The following is an 18,418-nucleotide window of genomic DNA, read 5'->3' as shown; positions in this document are numbered from 1 at the left end:
ACTACCATAATGCACTGTGTAATGAATTGATTTGTATGAACAGTGTGCAAGACAAGTTTTTCACTGTACCTTGGTACATGTGACAATAATAAACCAATAATAATAAAAACTGTTTTCTTCTGCAGCACTGCAGAGAGCGGCCTCGATCGATGGTTGTCATAGAAGTATTCACACCTGTGGTTCAGAGAATCCTAAAACACAATATGGTATGTTTACATTTGTAAGATGCATTTCCAGTGCTGGTATTGTTCAATAGTGAAAAATATCCTGCAGACTGAGAGATCTTGTAAATTTTATCTGTCTCGTTTTTGGTGTATGTCCCTTACCCTGAACTATTAACACTATCAAAACCATACAACATATCGTGTATATATAACTTGATAGCTGTTCACTCGCAGAAGAACCACTTCTACTAATGTTGATGCAGAAACTGGTCTCTTTTTAAAGGGCCAATCACTATAAACTTGCATTTGTGGTCAAACTGGTGTACCCAACATGCCCACAGATTACTGCACACACAGTTCACACTAAAAGCTGGCCTTTGCATCTTCAAACACTTTGCTGCAACCTAAGATGGCCCAACATGCCCATTGGTCTGGACTTTACACTCATCTTCCTGGGTGACATGGGGATGCAAAAGAAATCTCCCAAGCATCCATGGAGATCGTCACTCTCTAGGCCTCTGGATTATTCCAGTCTGTATGCGCTGATGTATGCAACATCTCAGAGTTTGCTGATCATTTCTCCATTAGGTTCTTGATACATTCTACTCAACCAGACCAGCCCACCTCCCTTCCGTCCAGAGGTGCATGCGGAGTGGACCGTGCATTTACCTGCAATACAGGCCATTCAGAGACTGCACTGTTATCCTAAGAGAAACGTCCCTGACTGTAACCCTGGAGGTTCTCGAGTTCCTTTGAACAAAATACATGCCTCTTGTGGTGATGTGTTCCACCAGCCCCTTGAGGTTCCTGTCAGTAAACATAGCAACAGTCTCTTTGCCCTCAGGAATCACTGGGATGGCAATGATGAAGTGAAAAGCTCCATTAGCTGGAAGATGCTGGTTGTTTGGTGTGCTTGCACCTCTAAGTGCTGGCTAATGAGTATACAGCTGTGTGTCAAGGTACTGTCCTCAGTGAGAAATTCAACCAGCAATGCCCACAGTTCCTAAAACAGAGAGGCCTTGCAACAAGGAGTCTTTCAACCAGCATTAACGAACTTCGTGAACTTTTGAGAGGCCAGGGATCCACATAACAACATTTTAATACCCAAACAAATGGCACAGATGTATTTCTAGGCCCAAGTTTCTATCTGGCCAGGTGGAATTTGGAGGTTTTATTTTACTCCGGTAAAGTGCGTTCCTACACATAAAACAAAAGAGAAATGTGTCCGACAATGAGAGTACAAAATCACACAGCCACAGAATGGAAGTCCTTTGACTGTTCAATATAAATTTAATGGTTGAAGTTTTAATGGTTTAAACTATGAAGCATATGATTAAATCTTGCCATCAAAGTTAACAAGGGTCTCGTGCTACAGGATTAGTCAATGTGCTGAATTTTGGAGTATATAAACTTCATATATAACTGTCGAAGTATTACGTTTCCCAGTTTCTTCTGTTGTTGTTGGCAACATTGTAATGCAGTTGGCTCAGAGTTTGTCGAGAACCAGAATAAAATATACCCTGGTGGAATTTTAGTTTCATTTTCCTTGGCATTGAAATGGTAAGAATATTTATAAATTGGAAGAGATTGATTTGCTCTTTCCTGTATAAATGAATGCAGCTTGACCACAGTTGAGTCAACTGTGCAGAGAACATCTCAAACTGATTTCTATCAAAAATTGTTCTGTAGAAATTATTTTGAATTATCTTTTGAAAATAAAGTAGAGCAATACTGCTACAAATGACAATGGCTAAGACAAGAATCTTGGCGTTAATTTTCAAATTTTGAAACAGACAACTGTAGGAAGGAAACAATTAATAATTAGACCCTCAGTTGGCAGTGTCACTGAAGGGTGCCAAAAGAGTGAGTGTTTCTTAGAGAATGGGCTTAGAGTATAACTTTGGGGTAGTGCAGTAAATCTTTCAATATTTATCCAGCCCATGCTATGCTGGATGTGGAACTATTTGATACTAACACTGAATGCAAAACATTGCAAAAGCTTTCCCATACTTGACGAATGCATATGCAAAATGTGCAACTGTTAATTCTGATTCAATACATTAGATATTATTTTAGAAGATTTAATTACATTTCTGTTGTGAAACGTAATAGAGAAACAGCAGCTCCTATATGCTTCCTAATTAAAAGACAAATGACAGTATCATGCTGCTTTTGTTCCATTCTACCAACTGATACACTTGAATGTCCTATAACAAATTTTAGATTGTGAGCTCCACAAGGCCAATGGCAGAGCGGCAGGTAGAGGAGTGGCAGTGTAAGAGATGTCCTTTAAAATAATTTAATTAACCTCCTCTGTAATTAACCTAGAATTCCCCTCTCAATATTTTAAGGAGGCATGGAGTGGCACTAATTTTGCTACACTGTTTGCCAGAAGTTCTGGTATTTAGGGACATTGCAGATTCTGTTATTTTCTAGAGTAATATTTCCAGTATTTATGGAAATTGTGATATCTGATGAGCCTCCTTTCCTAATGGGTTTATGAGAAAATATTTTCTCTCTTTATTTTAACGAGTAAATTAAACCCATATTTTAAGGTGTCAGGAGACTAAAGCTCACATTAGTTGAGAAGTGAGTTTCTCTTGAATAAGTTTGTATGATTAAGCATAATGCCATGTGGATAACTTTAAAATATTGGTGTGTATTTAATCATGTGGTCAGGGAATTGGAAGGAAGTGATGCTAAATACCATGCATTTATTCAACATATATTCTGAACACAAAACATGTTTGGTTCTCCTAATATTCAAAATTGCAGAGAAGATAAATGTTGCTTTAAGTACAATAGCCTTATGCACATATCCCTTAAGCCTACTTTAGAATGATTCTAAGTGTAAAACACACAAGTAGAGAGGAAAATTGCTCCAAAAGTAAAATAAAATTGCATAACCCAACTCATCACAGTTGGACAGTGAAATAAGAATGTAATTATTGCATTTCTTAATATGATTCCTTGACATAGTTAACAATTGCTATTTTACAAATACTGCTGAAAAGGTTTTTATTGTGTGCCTAGTCCTTCATCTGTGAGCATCCTGATTTAAAATCATTAATGTTTACTGAACAATTTAATAGCTTAAATGGCATTGAATCGAAATTGAACACCATATAATCTTTGGAAGCTGTGCTATTTTGTGAAACTTCATCACACTTCATTGACGTGAATGTTTCACTAGACTGTTAGAAAAATAAATGCAGTGATGCCTTTTCCAAATAAATTTATGCAGTAGTTAGTTTCTTAATCAATTAAATATGAAATAATTTTTGGGTAACTGTTTTTCAAAGTTGTGTGCAAGATTTTGAGCACAATTTGAAGAGGTTCTGGAATCAGTGCAGTTGGTGTAATTATGGAATTTTGACCCAGGGAGGTGGCCAGTTTTAAGCATGGGCCAGATGCGGTTGAATCAGATCTTTAACCATGAGTGTAATGGATTGCAATAAACACAAGCATTTAGGTTCTTGCTTTTAATCGTCTTGTTTTTAAATTTCCTACTCTTGTGCATTAGTCAGCTGATTCCACTTGGATTGTGTTATTCTATTTAGAGAGAAATTCAACCCAATCTTCCCTTTTCTAGATGGCCACCATAGATTCTACTATAACGATGAGACTTAAAGCTGTATGTATTCCATAACTGGTATCCTCATTTCATCTCAGTCCTCATTGAGATAGCTACCTGAGGTGACAAAATTAGCTCATATCTGCCTCTAGCACGTTACAGCTAACACTGGTTGAAACTGATTTAGAACACCACTGTTTTGCTTATATGCTGTGCTGATCCAAAAAGAAATGGAATTGTGCCCTTGGCCTTGTACAATGAAAAGGGAAAATGTGCCATGAACATATAACGTAAATAGGTTAGCATACACTTGGCAACAAATTACCAGTTGAATTTGTGATTGCAAAAAATTCCTGAAAGTAATGCCCACTTTACATTCATGATTTAAAAACATTAACAGAAGTAAGATTTGTGTGAATACCTTTGTACTCTGTACAATTAGAACATTCATTTGGTAAGCTATGGTGGAATAACAATCGATGGAGTTCATCAGTGGCTCCTCTTTGGTGAGCAGTGAATGGCTACAGGTTTTGACTTGGATAAAACTAATTTTTCTCAGGTCTCTGCATCATTTAGAAAATATAATAGAAATTCATTTACTGCCTCTCTTCCTGGAGTATATTCGTGATACAAATGACCGCCTGTGTGTGGCTACCAAAAATTGATTGGATTAATTAATTTACCGATGTAGTCAGAGTGTAATCTCTTAAACAATGTGCAACGCAAAATGAAATTGGTTGCATGGTGATTTTTTTTTCTTATACTTTAACCTTTAGTCTCTGCAAATTTTGTCAAAGCTAATGTTCCTGATAGATTGAGAAAATAATCTGGCTTGTCACTGTGTTTCTGAAAGCATGTAACCCTTTCGTTTAAGTCTGGTTTTTACCTCCTCACCAAGAGGTATTTCCTTTTCACTTTCCCAACAAGCAGTAACTTGTCTTGTGAATAACTATAGTAACAAGACCAGATCCAGTACAGCCCTGTTGGGGTAAATGTATTGTTGAGTTAAATTTCTCTTAAGTAGGTCCATAATTAATTTTACAACTACAGATCTGACCTGTTTCCCTATACTTTGTTCTATCTGTTGTGTTAATCCATGCTTTTATACAAGTAGTACCAGACATTTAGGACAAAGCATCTTGGTTGGACGTTGATAAGGATACTTGCAAAATAGTGCAACCGAGGTGAAACCTTGCATTGACTGCCAACAAAAATCACAGTCGTTCTGCACATAATTTCCTTCATTAGAACTGATATTGCTAGATAAGCATATGGAGGAAGTTAAAATGGAGGGATATGTGGGGGGAAGGGTTTAGATAGTTTTTAGGCGAGGTTTAAAGGTTAACATTGTGGGCCGAAGGGCCTGTATTGTGCTGTACTTTCTATGATTCTATGATCATCATAATACGGAATATTTTACAATTTACGTACCAAAGTGACGACAGATATATATTTTTGATGTGCTATTTACATGGAACTGTCCACTTTGCCCATGGATTGTTAAGTCCTATAAAGGATGAGCCCATTAGATTAACTGAGGTGAAGGAGGTATGTATCATTTTTCTAGTTCCTGTGTGTAGTCAAACAAGCACAATCACAAGTATGAGAAATGACATGTTTGACTGCACCACTTCTGCTTAAAATGTCTATTGTAACATGAAGGACCCTATTAACGTACAATACATGAAGGGCAATTTTTGTTTTAAATGTCCTGTCAAGCTGGTGAATTGGTGTAATTGAAGTCAGCACCCATATACAGTCACACCACATTTTACAAAGGTTCTGCATGTATGAGTACTCATTTGTCACTGAGATGATTAATTCTATATGTTACAAAACAAAATGCAATGAATGCTTGAAATCTGAAATTCAGTCAGAAAATGTTGGAAAAGTTCAGGCAGCATCTGTGAAGAGTAACTCGGTTTAGGTTTTAGCTCAATAATCTTTCATCAATTTTTTTGGCATTTTCTGTTTTTTTCGCATTTACATGTGGGCAGAAAGCTATATTTTCAACTCCAACTACCATAAGTTTATGTATTATTAACAAATATTGTACATGACTTTGGGCTACTCATTGGTCACTTTAAGTACAGATAAGTGATATGGAAAGGATTTTGGCTTGAAATGTACCAGAATTTTAGAATTTCTCATCCCACTTTCACAAAGAATGATGGTCTGTGTGAGAGTTTAGAAATGGTGCATGGACTAAAGAAGAATCTCAGGGTAAGGGCCATTTACAAGGTAATGGGTACATGGAAGAGGTTGCATTCACTAAAAGACGAGAATTGTGATGGAGTTCACAAAAGTTGCTTGCATTTTAAAAATATATGTTGTAAGGATTATAAAAATTGTTTGTAAAACCCAGTAATATGCAGCAAATATGGAAGCAAGAAACAGTGTCTGTTGCCTACTAAGTTTCTAATTATTTCTCTGGATGTGGTCACGGCTAATCGGCTTATTCCACACTGCCAGTATCCTTGAGAAGATAGTGATGATAATAAACTGTCTTGAGCTTCTATAACAGCTTGATGCTGAATGACTTACTAATGCTAGGCCATTTCATGCATATTTGTGCAAAACAGAGGTCAGGACAGATATGCCTGACCATTAAAACACAGTAAGTTTCCTTCTTAATGGAAGATGACCCAATAGCTGGCACAATACTCCAGTCTGCTGGCTAGTAAGGGGAAGATGGAACAGAATAATATGTTAATAAGGTCCTGCTTGCCACTTAAAGGAATCTTGTCCTTAGAAAAGCATAGCTCCATGTCTGAAAGGAGGTGGAGAAAAAGGAAGATACAGATGAAGATCCCTGTGATTGGAGGGTGCACATGAGCTGCCAGCTCTTTCCTGATCCAACACCTCTTGAGCCAGTTTGTGTCCATTTCTAGTTGACCCATCATGTCTGTGTGGGCTCACACCTAAAGTCATCCAAAATGAATCGTGCTCTCCTTTTAATCTGTAACTTCACCTGCTTCCAACATGTATTATATTTTTTTGCTTTACCATTGCAAAGGCCTCTGCCTGAACAATTTCTTCCGTGCTTTAGAAACAACTGTTAGAGCACGAAGGATAAAGCTACTGAATACACCTTTCAGTTTGTAAATATGGCTGGGAAACTATCAGCTGATGGATGCATTTGGTGAAAAGTCATCCCCAGTTCCAGTGAAAGATTGTCAAGCTGTAACTAACTGTTTCTCTATGGAAGCTGTCTGCGCTGCTGAGTATTTTCAAAATTCTCTACTTAATTTTGGTCCAGTGCAGCAAAGATTTCAACCTCTGGCTTTCATTTTAATTTGCCTCTGTGTGGTTAAACCCACAGCCAGCAGGGAATAGAAATGAGGGCCTTGTGAAACTAAAGATTACAACTGTTGAGAAGAGCTTATTGCTGGCAGAGATCCTACTGAAGGAAAGGTTTAACCCTGAAATATGAACACATAAATTGGTACTTTGCCAATGGTCAAAGCTCCAAATACTGATTACAATGGTTGAATAGAGTAGTTTCTATTTGTAATAAGTAGGTCTAGGTCAGTGACGATGTGAACCCATGGTAATCCCAAGGTACTACTGAAATCATCCAACTGTATGGTGTTGATCCCAGCTTCAAAAGAGTTTCAGGTTTCCCATTGTTTAATTCAGGCATATCAGCACTGAGGTTTCCCAATCAAAGCCAATTTTATTTGGCACTGATGTTCACAAGAAACAGAAATGTACTGATTTTATGTTTCAAGGCTCCAAGCATAAGTCTAATGTGCAAATTCCCATCAAGATGAGATGTCATTAATTAAAACAGATTTTGATTCCTATTGTGGGTCTTGATTTCTTAAGCTGTTCATAAAATGACTAAGATAATACAATTTAAATGCACACTTGCTTAAGGTCTCACTGGATAAAATCCAGTTGTCAAAATGCCAAAGGGTTCAGCTATCAATAATATTTAAATCATGATGTGATTATCACAAGTCACTAATGTGTCTAATTCACTCTGACACCTCCCATACTTTGTTTGGCTTTAACCTGCAGTTGAAGGAAAATTGTAGGGCAATCTGGGACTTCTATATCATCTTCGTTCATGTCGGCAAAGCTTAAGAGAGAGGTTTCTCTAAAGCAAGGCTGGGTGAACTCATAATGTTTTCATCCCATTTTTCAATAGCCAAGGATAAACCACAACCATTCAAATATACTCCAGATATTAATCATAATAAAATTTTCTCATTAATGGACATCATTTTAATGTCTGTTGAAGACTGAATCTCAATTAGAACCATGCTCAAGCTAATAGGCTACCCTTGGACATTGGGGATGATGAACAATCACATTAATTCTGAATAATGAATTCTTGTGTTATGACTTTCATGGGATGGCTGGTTCAGTGTTATAGTCACTATTTTACCTGTCAGTATTTCACTCATGAATATTGAAGAACTCCATGACTGATGGAGGGAATGCTTTTGAGGCAGTTGAAGTATGATAATCTGCAGAAGGTCTGCTAGACCATGCTTAACCATGGTGCTTGAAGTCTACACTAGCTCAGGTCCATTCCCCGCATTTGTGTACCACTGTTGTCACCTCAGTGGTGGGCCTGTTCTGGTGAAGGGAGATTAATACTGAGGGATTGTGATGCGGGAGTCTGAGGTGTTAGCTGACAGATACAATTCTATGATTCTGGTTATGCCACCCTGTGGCTTAACTAATCCATGATACAGCTCTTCCATTTCAGGCTTGGGTTCCCCAGATATTTCCAAGAAGAACATTGTTAGATTTAAGGGGCTGGATATAGGATAGTCATGTCTGAATGTAGACCCTAGGTGAGTCCCAAGTGGCTTATCTGGGTTTTTTTGTCCGTTATATTCTGCGAAAGTGGTCTGGTTCAACTGAGTAGCTTGCCAGGCCATTTCAGAGGAAAGGCCTTTAACACAATTCCCAGGATGGAGACTGACAACATCTTGTAGGGATTTGACTGTCCACAGAGGATTTCTGAGAGGAAATAAAGACAACTATTCAGTATGAGCATAAAACATCATCGGATGTGAGTATGAAGAATGTTTGGTCCAAGTGCCTATTGGCTTTGGCAGCTTCCCAGTTCTCCTCAGTTCTGTTTTTTAAAACAATTAACATGGCTACCAATTAAATTGAAGATGGATGACAAATTCTTCATCATCATTGATTTCAGAGCAAAGGACTCAGCACCCAACTCACTACTTGAAATTTGCCCTTTGCATGTGATACTGCATTTGTCTCTAAACCACTTCAATGAATTGCAGGTGTGGTGAGCGATTACTTTGATTCATGCACTCTGTCCTTGAGCCTGGTGGTACATGTTTTCAAGCTCTTGTATCTCCTGCCTAATGGAAGGGTGGAGAAGAGAGATTGTCCACAGTGGGAGGGATCTTTGATTCTGTTGGCTGCATTCCTGAGGCAGCAGGAAGTGTAGACAGAGTCCATGGAGGGGAGGTTGGTTTTCATGATGTACTGAGCTGTGTCCACAACTCTCTGCAGTTTCTTGCAGTTTTGGGCAGAGCAGTTGCCATACCAAGCTGTGATACATATGGGTCTGATGCTTTCTATGGTGTATCTATAAAAATTGGTGAGGGTCAACAGGGATGTGCTGAATTTCCTTAGCCTTATAAGGAAGCACAGATGCTGATGTGCTTTTTTGGCCATGGTGTCAATGTGGTTGGACCAGGACAAGCTATAGGTGATGGTTACACCAAGGAACTTGAAGCTCTCCACCATCTCCACCTCAGCACCGTTGATACGTACAGGGGCATGAGCTCCACCCACTTTCTGAAGTCAATGTCCAGCTCATGTGCCTCTCAAGCAGCTAATTCTGAACACAAAGGTGTCTGTCTACAGACTTTGCCCTCATAAACCTCCTAAGCATGAGCAGAGTTTGAACAGCTTTCATTTTTGCATCTGAGAAAAGCCCTTGGAATGACTTGGCAGCAATGAATTACCAACAAAAAGATCCTTGGGAGAACTATCCAGACTAACTTCACAGGCTTCACTGGCTAGGACAAATGGAGCACCTGCCTCAAGATCATGGCCAAATGCTGTACCTCATGGGTGACTCAAGAAATACACATGTTGGAAAAGAAGGAAAACATTTGGATACAGTGACAAGGTCTCAAGAACTTCCCACTAACAACTGGGAGAACCTTGCCCACAACCACTCAGTCTAAAGGAGCGAAGTCGAGGCAGATTAAGTCACTGCAAAGAGCCACCGGCAACTTCAGGGTAAGACCAGGATTCAAGTCAGGAAGCAGCGAATGGCCCAACCTCCAACTGGTGAGCAGACCTATACCCACTATGCAAAGGTTTGCCCTCATGCATTGGGTTCTTCTCCCTCAGAGACTTTGTTTAATGTACCTTTAACTGTCAAGATGGTGGAGAGCCTCTAAATGCCAAAGGGGTTTGGAGTCACATATAGGTCAGAGTGGGTAAGGATAGAATTCCTTCCCAAAGGTACACTAGAAAACCAGGCGAGTTATGATGATGATCCGGTGGTTTCATGATCATCATTAATAATGCCAAGTTTTTATTACAGATTACTTAATTAGCAGAGTTTGAATTACCCAGCTGTTGTGGGACTTGAACTTCTATTTCCAGATCATTAATCCAGGCCTCTGAAATACTTGTCCAGTAACATAACACATTGCTATCATTCCCTTATTAAGAGTTTATTTTCTCAGCTGTGTTCATCTCTTTTTTTGCTCTGTAGATATATCCTGTGAGTTATGGTGTGTATGTTGTTGCTCAGTTCAAACTGTTAAGGGTTCTTACCTAGCAACAGTAAACAGCATGCTGACTTGCTGCATAACCAAATGCTTTCGTCTGATCATTTACCCCAAAATTTTGGCAGAGGAAAAATATGCAGAAATTAATACAAGTAGGAGCTGTAAAGATCACAGTGCTTTTGTCATATTGTTTGCTACGAATTTACTGGAAGCTTTAATGGTCTGAATTAATTAATTAATTCACATTCCAAGATCCATTAAATTTGTTTCTTTGGCTAGGTGGTTCTGATCTTTAATGTTAACTTTGTCAGTCCTTTGTTTGGCACAGTGATTTGATTAATGATCACCAGTCACTGCAATCTAAGAATTTAGGAATGATTAGAGATATAATGATTAAATATTAACAAACTTAGGACGTTTTTGGCTTAATTTTACTGCAAATATTTTTCTAATGAATGCAACTGATTTCCCATGAGTTGTTTGGCATGGCTTTTATGTTAGTTCTTTCAGTTTATGCTGGTTAATATATTTTGAATTCTATTGGGAATGACATTTAACTAAAAGATTTTAAAAAGGAGAAAGTAAAAGCTGAGTTCGTAAATTGAAAAGACCACTGACGTTAATGTTTTTCATCCATTCTTCAGTAACTTTATGATTGGTTCCTAAATCATAGGGTCTATAATCTAATTGCAACCGCATCCACTTTGTATACTGATTTCAATGGTTGGTCCTGCCATTGTTATGAAGTGATCTGGTCAAAGAGTAAATTTTAAAAGAACTGCCAAATTCCTTTGGTATTAAATGTTTAAGGCCAATTACTCATGCTGGTATTTTGATGTTAAATCATTTTTGTTTTACTGATTTAGCACCTTAGGATTTCTGACAGATTGTGACGCTGACAAACTGATCTTATGGTGATACTTGGTGGAGCTTGAAACACTGTAAAAGATGGCCTGAGGACATGAGGTGATGGCAAATCAAACAATACTTTATCTCCTTTTTCACAGGATTTTGGCAAGTGTCCTCGATTGAGACTTTTCACTCAGGAATATATTCTTGCTTTGAATGAGTTGAATGCTGGAATGGAAGTGGTAAAAAAATTCATTCATAGGTACGTACAACTTTACATTCTTACTGATGAAATGGCATTATGACCAATGTATATGGAGAAATAGAATTCATAATAATCATTGATGAAGATTCAGGGTAAAATTATTTATTTTTCCAAATTAATAGGACATTGAGTTTCAAGTAGCATTATTAATTCATTGGTATTCATGACATTTAAAACTGCATAGATCCAGAGTAATATAACCACATTATTTAGCTATGTTTAGCACATAACTGCTTTTAGCTAAAAATTGTTTCATTTATTTTATGTTACAGTATGCATGGTCCAACCGGCCAGTGTCCCCACCCGCGGGTTCTCCCAAACCTTGTAGCTGTCTGCTTAGCTGCCATTTATTCTTGTTATGAAGAATTTATAAACAGGTTTGTGCAATTATGTTTACTTCACATGCTGAAACAAAATGGGTTGACTGAATGATGATACATGACTCATCAGACTGATTAGGCTTTAAACTGGCTTCTTGTCACCTTCTTCTTGAAGGTGAAGTTAATGCTAGGCATGAATGTGTTTTGTGAAAGTTATTTTTATGGTGGGCAATGTCTTCATAAAATTATTTGACAAATTTACATTTACTTGTTGTGCAAACATTGCAATGCAGTGGAACCCTAGTGATCTTAAACTTTTCCTTAAAGTTGAATAACATGTTTATGATAATTTAAATTCATAGTTATGCTTCCAGAATCAAAAAATAATTTACAGATGTCTTTTGATATAGGCTGTCTTTTAAAGTGTCATACATATTCTTCAAAACTCAGGCTCATGGCGCAGATTCTACATTTGCATCAAATGCTGCAGAAGTAAAATACGGCAGAAGCTAGAAATCTGAAATAAAAACAAACTCCTGGCAATATTCAGCAGGTCAGGCAGTATCTGTGGAGAAAGGTGAAATGCTATTGTACTGATTGTAATCACTTCTGGTGGTGGTTCTGATTGGACCTGCTGGCATTCAGCAGTTGAAACTGAAGTCCTGGACCTCTGCACAGTGTTGTGAATTTTGGAATTCTGGGACTTACTGGGAGAAGGCTGAACTAAGTTCACTGCCACTATACATGCTGTGGAGCCCAGTGACAGACCTTGGTCTGGTTGAGACTCACAGCATTACACTGGGAACAGCTTCTTGAATCCTTCATTAGAACCAGTACAAGGCACAAAACCTCATTAATTTCAATATAGGACAGATTTTGGAGGCAAAGGGAAACTGTTACATTAAAAAAATATATTCTGCTTTAGTTTAATGTTTTTAATTATGTAAAGTTTTTATGCATTTTTATTTAAGACTTCGAAATGTTTTTTATTTTGTTTTTAAATTTTTACTTTAAGAGAGATGTTATCAAAATCGATGACAGCTTTTACAGCTGGCAAAATCTTGCCCCTAAGTTTTGATGAATGTCAAAGGTCATTGGGGCATTTTAGGTCCTTCTTACTGCACCAACGGAGGTGCTGTTACCATCCAGACACACTGTGAGCTCTGTCTGGAGTGCAGAGGGTCCAAGTAAGTGTAAGCTTGGAGGAACTGTGGATGGTGATTCAGGGTAGGGAAGTGGATTCAGTCAATTTAATCGCTTGCTTTCTTTTTGCTCTCTACAGATTTTGCCTAACCTGCTGAGTACTTCCAGTATTTACTACTTTTATTTTACTAGATGATAGGTTAGAGTAACCAATCCTCTGAGAAACAGAAGGATCCCTTTGAATTAAGAAGGCATCAGAAACTCAATTCTTCCAGCATTTGGAGAATCTGTGCAGGTTATAAGCATCCTTGTAGGGACAGGGTATAGAAAGAGATGTGAGTGGTAATGCAAGTGCATTGCTACTGAGTAATGTAGGAAGGTTAGAGAGAACTAATGGAATTATCAGCTGTTACTAAAAACCAACAAACATGAAACAGAACTAAAAAAGAGTTGAAAACCCCATCCTTGCCCTGCTCTAAGTAAATAAATCTATGTCACAACATGGATTTTTGGAGAAGACATAAATAAATTGCTATATTTCCACTTAAGTAAGCAACTGTCACTTTAACAGACCGTACAATTATCTGTGCTCCTCCATAGTCGTGACAATTCCCCCAGCCTAAAGGAAATACGCAATGGCTGTCAGCAGCAATGTGATCGGAAGCCGAACCTGCCTCTCCGGCTCTTGCACAGCAGCCCTGACCTTGTGTCGCAGGAGGTCAACAGTGACGCCAGGATGAAATCCATCATTGTGAACTCAACTGAGATCCACGTGGAACTGGGAAGGAGCAACATGGTTAATCAGAAACTGAAAGGAAGCACCAGCAGTAGCAGTACCAGCACCAGTACCTGCACCAGCAGCAGCAGCAACAGTGACAGTGAGCCTAGCCTGATTGACTGTTTGCTAGTCAGCCCTACCTGCAGCACCATGGTCATTGAACTAAGCTCGCAGGCTGAGAGGGTCCTTGGCTGCTACGTGGAAATCCTCAAAATGCTGTAAGTAGCATTGCAAAGCTATTTTACTTGTTTCAGGTAATAACAGTGAGATTTGAATAACATACAGAGGACAATGCTCCTCTACCAAAATAAGATAAAATTGTAACAAAGCCAGTTTCTTCTTGGCTTATGCTGCCTTGTGATTATTTTGTTTAACAGGATACTTAAGAGTAGCAGAGACAGACTAGTGTTGGCATTGTAATGAAATAGATGGGGTGACCCACCTCATTTTCTCAGACTGAAGTCATTAGGCGTCTGAGGATTTTTAATAAAGTGGCCTTCCCTGGGGCCCAAGTGTCTCAGGCATTCTTTAGCTGGCCAAAGAGACAGAGGCAGTAGTCCTTCCTTCTTTAACTGGTCCCTCCGTGGACGATATCATGCACCCTGTGGATTGCTGGTAGGTTCTATCACCAGAGGGCCATGATCTAGGTAGTCACAAGAAATTGTGATGCTGAAAAACCAGCAACTGGGCACTAGTTTTCACAAGGATCCAACTAATCGTCAAGAGAAATACATGCAACTGTCACCTATCAGTGACAATGAGAAAGAAATCCTTTATCGTTGCATGCATTACTTGTGCAATATAGTAATGATTGCATTTTGTGCTCCATTTCCCAAATATAGTTCATTAACTTCAATGAAACAGAATTTTGGAAGTAGAATACTGCATACAGACACAATTATACTGTAAATGTAACACATGCATCAAAAGATGAATTTATTGCTTACTGTATCCATCAGATGCTGAGTAGACGCCCAATGAGGAGAAATAATCCTATTATTCATAAAGATCTTTAATGCCATGAAGATAACCATATATTCAGATGTGTATATTACTAAATTGATTTCTATTTACAGCATTTGTTAAAAAACAAATTGTTCTTTATAATATTATTCAAACCTAAAAGTGGAGTATATCTCATTAGAGATTTAAATGGCAAAATAATTAAATGTATGTTGGAAGGTATTCAAATGCATGTAGGATTCAGTGCAATTACTGTTATACCTTCTGCAACCTACGTAATTTAAGTTAATGTCACTAAAGCTCCTCAGATGTAATGGATTTAAGTGAGAAAATGTGCAAACGTCAAGAATATGCCTTGTTAGCATTTGTCTACGTGCATCTTGAGGCATTAACATGAAGCAACTACGTTAATCAGGATATGTGGTTTACCAGTATTTTGTCTGTAGACATAGCTGGAAAGAGAGTTAAAATATTATAGCCATTTAACAGTGAAACTGAATCACAAAGAAAAATTTCACTCCCACTGGATTAGATGGCTGAATTCCAATTGTTTAAACAGTGGCACTGTTCTCCAAACCACTGCAGTTTAAATACAATTTAATTTTGGGCACGGATTTTTGCTTATTCTTACATTTCATCCACAAATTCCTGGCCAATATTTAATGAATTTGACATCTTTTAGCATGTTAGCTCAGCCACAAAATTGAGCAATTCTTTTGGCTCCACAGGTGCTGATTTGCTTCCCATTTTGCTTGTGAATTGTAAGTGGACAATTTAGTGATACTTGTTCTGCTACTCAGATTAGAGAGCGCAGTAACACAGCCAGTGCTCAGGCACGCAGGAATTTTGCAAATGGTAGGACACTGATCCTCCAAATTAAACTGCGATGCTCCAACTGATGCCAAGTATTAATCATCCACAAGGAACCTGGTGATTAGCTGCAGGCTGATCCCTACCTCCCCCCTCCCTTCCCAACCGGCACTATTTAAAGGGATTCTCAATGACTTGCAGGTTTCTTGATGATTAATTTGGAGCAGAGTTCTTTGGCTTGAACTGCAGCAAAAGAGTAATGTTTTCTAACCTTTTTGGGGAACACCATGGCTAAGTCCGAACCCGCAATCTCAATTTTTATCTTCAGCCATAATCTTTTTCTTAGGATCTCATGATCAAAAACTACTTGCTTTCACAGTGGAAGATGCCAGTGTATAAACTCTTTTGAAGAGTTCTGGTCGTTGCACATCAGCTGTCACATAATCTTGACAGAGTAATGGCAATGAAGTCCAAGAGACCAGGCTCTGCTGTATAAATTTAGCACAGACACAAATGTGAGCCACTTGCTGGCAGAAATGGGCACTTTGGTGCAGATCCCCTTGGCCATCAATGATCTAGAAAGGAGAGGAGGGACTCAGTGTAGGGTACCCTGTTAGAAGGAGGAGGAGAAGGGGGTCTCTGCAGAAGGGAACATCCTCAACATTTTTTCAGACAGCAGTTGTTCGCATACATGAGTGGGGAAGATTGGTTGTGGGGACTCTGGTTCAGCAGGCATGTGGCAACTGAGTTCTGATCTATACTCTGACCACAACTGCAGCTGCAGTGCCATGTCAGGACCAGATTGCCTGTGGCTGCTTCGGCGGTTTTGCCGGCTCCGCTTCTGCTTCAGACTCTTTTGGGGCTATGCTGGGGTTGTGTTGCAATATGTAATGCACTGCTGCATTGGAAGATCATGGAGGCTCTCTACTTGAGGAGAGGAAAGTTCACCTCTTTCTCCTTGGGTAGGTAGCACCAGGTAGTGCACTCATGGAGGACTGTTAATATTGTGAGTTGCTTGATGGCACACAGTGTCATTGACAACACTGATAAAGTATAAAAGTGCTTTAAAGTGCAGAAATGTATCTTCACCGAGATGAGTTTCACTCCCTCAGTGTTCAACTGGTTTATGGCCTACAAATAGAAAAGGCCTTCATTTAGCATTGATTGACATTGCCCAACATGCCAGACCAACATATCCCTGGCTCCTGACTCCAGGGTAGGTTGAAGAGCTGAAGATTCTTGCCTGCAGCACCTGCAATGTAATGAAGCAAAAGCTACGGTTCTGCTGCTGGATCACTCTGGAGACATGCTCCTGGACCCCTCAAAGGAGGTGTCTCAATTTGTGGCAGCTTTCTGCATCCTCCAGTGCCTAGTGACCATGTAGATTTGGAGTAGGAGAAGGAAGAGGCAGGAATATTCCATGATCCTTTCTGGCATGCCTTGTGATTTCAGTGAGGACAAATGTGAACCAAAGCACCTCATTCTAGGAATGAAGCAGTTTGTCGCTGCCAATGGAAAGACCTGGACAACATTCTTAGTGCCCAGAACCATGATATCAGCAATCTGAACTTGCACAGGAGAAGTTGCAGCTTTCAGACATCAGGTGCTTTGTAATAGCTGTATCTGCAAGTGATGAAATGGAACTGGCCATTGGGTTTGTCCAGGACAGATGGAGATCGAAGTTCTCTGCAGAGCTGTGTGCATGCTGGAAGTGGATGGCATGATGCTGTTTAGTATTTCACACATACTTTCATCCAATGCACTCAGCACCCCATTCTCTATATCCAACATCCTCCATCAGCAGGTTGCCCCATCCTCTGGATCAGAACTTGCTGTCAGCCGGTGCACCTTTACGCCCTGCCCCAGCTGCAGGATTCCACCTCCACCCATTTGCTGATGCTGCCTCGGTTTTACTTGAACTGCCAGCAGGTGGGTTGGTGGCTGTGTGAACAGATGACTTTGCCTTTGCTCCCCTGCTGTTCTGCTGCCACCTGGGCTATCTGAAAGAGGAAAGGCACAAGAGAAGGCGAATGGCAAGAGCTGAAATGGGTGCAAGAGGTTTATCCTTTGCCTGTGGCCGTTCAAAACCTGTGAAATTACTTTTACCATTGCAACCGGAGGCAAAACACATCTCCTCTTTAAGGTTTGCAGCAGTCAGTGGTGGCTGGTTTTAATAAAATGGCTTGCTTAGCAGTGCAGTCAGGCAATAAGCTCATTCATGCTCTCTGCACATTGAAATCATGATAGTGAGCACAACATTTGTGTGCATACTTCACTTGGCCATGAGTGCATGGGTTAATCACACATTGAGATCCCAGCACACATTTTCCAATCCTATTCTATTTCCACCCCCCAGGGTATTTCCAACCCCATCTCCACTCTTTACCTTTAATGGATTGGAGACAGAGGCCTTCTATTCTGACTTTTCGAATGTGCACTTCTAGTTCCAAAATATTCACAGTGCAGCCAAAGGACGCGTAATGGGAACACACACAAAATATCATTCATCAGGAAGCTTAAGCAGTCTGTATTTTCTAAAAATGACAAGCATTAGGTGAGGTAAGGAAATGGTAACCTAATCTTGAGTTTGTGATCATTAAACAGCACTTAATCAGATTCTGACAGACAAGTGCTTAATTGTGCTCTGCATACATTTCTCTCAACCTTTTAAGTCCCAATATTGGCATCAGAGAGCTTAATTCATCCATTAGCATGCCCACAGGGAGAGGTAGATTGCCAGCATGTGCTGTCAGTTAGGACTCGTAGCCAACGTATTCCATGTTTAAATAAATGACAATGTGGATCAAGGCTGCTC

General features: G+C 39.3%; 1 protein-coding gene across 2 annotated transcripts in view; it reads left to right on the top strand.

Moving 5' to 3' along the window:
• Positions 1 to 18,418, top strand: part of cmip (c-Maf inducing protein) — a 200,824-nt gene that overhangs the window by 147,921 nt on the left and 34,485 nt on the right. For both annotated transcript variants that reach the window (XM_052028597.1, XM_052028598.1), the window contains exons 7-10: positions 126 to 206; positions 11,483 to 11,586; positions 11,862 to 11,966; positions 13,653 to 14,048. In XM_052028597.1, coding sequence (XP_051884557.1) covers positions 126 to 206; positions 11,483 to 11,586; positions 11,862 to 11,966; positions 13,653 to 14,048 — 686 coding nt within the window. The remainder of the gene's footprint in view (positions 1 to 125; positions 207 to 11,482; positions 11,587 to 11,861; positions 11,967 to 13,652; positions 14,049 to 18,418) is intronic.

Source organism: Pristis pectinata, chromosome 13 (assembly GCF_009764475.1).
Source record: "Pristis pectinata isolate sPriPec2 chromosome 13, sPriPec2.1.pri, whole genome shotgun sequence".
Classification (NCBI taxonomy): domain Eukaryota; kingdom Metazoa; phylum Chordata; class Chondrichthyes; order Rhinopristiformes; family Pristidae; genus Pristis; species Pristis pectinata.
Note: the sequence above shows the minus strand (reverse complement) of the source record. Positions and strands in the feature narration are given on the sequence as shown.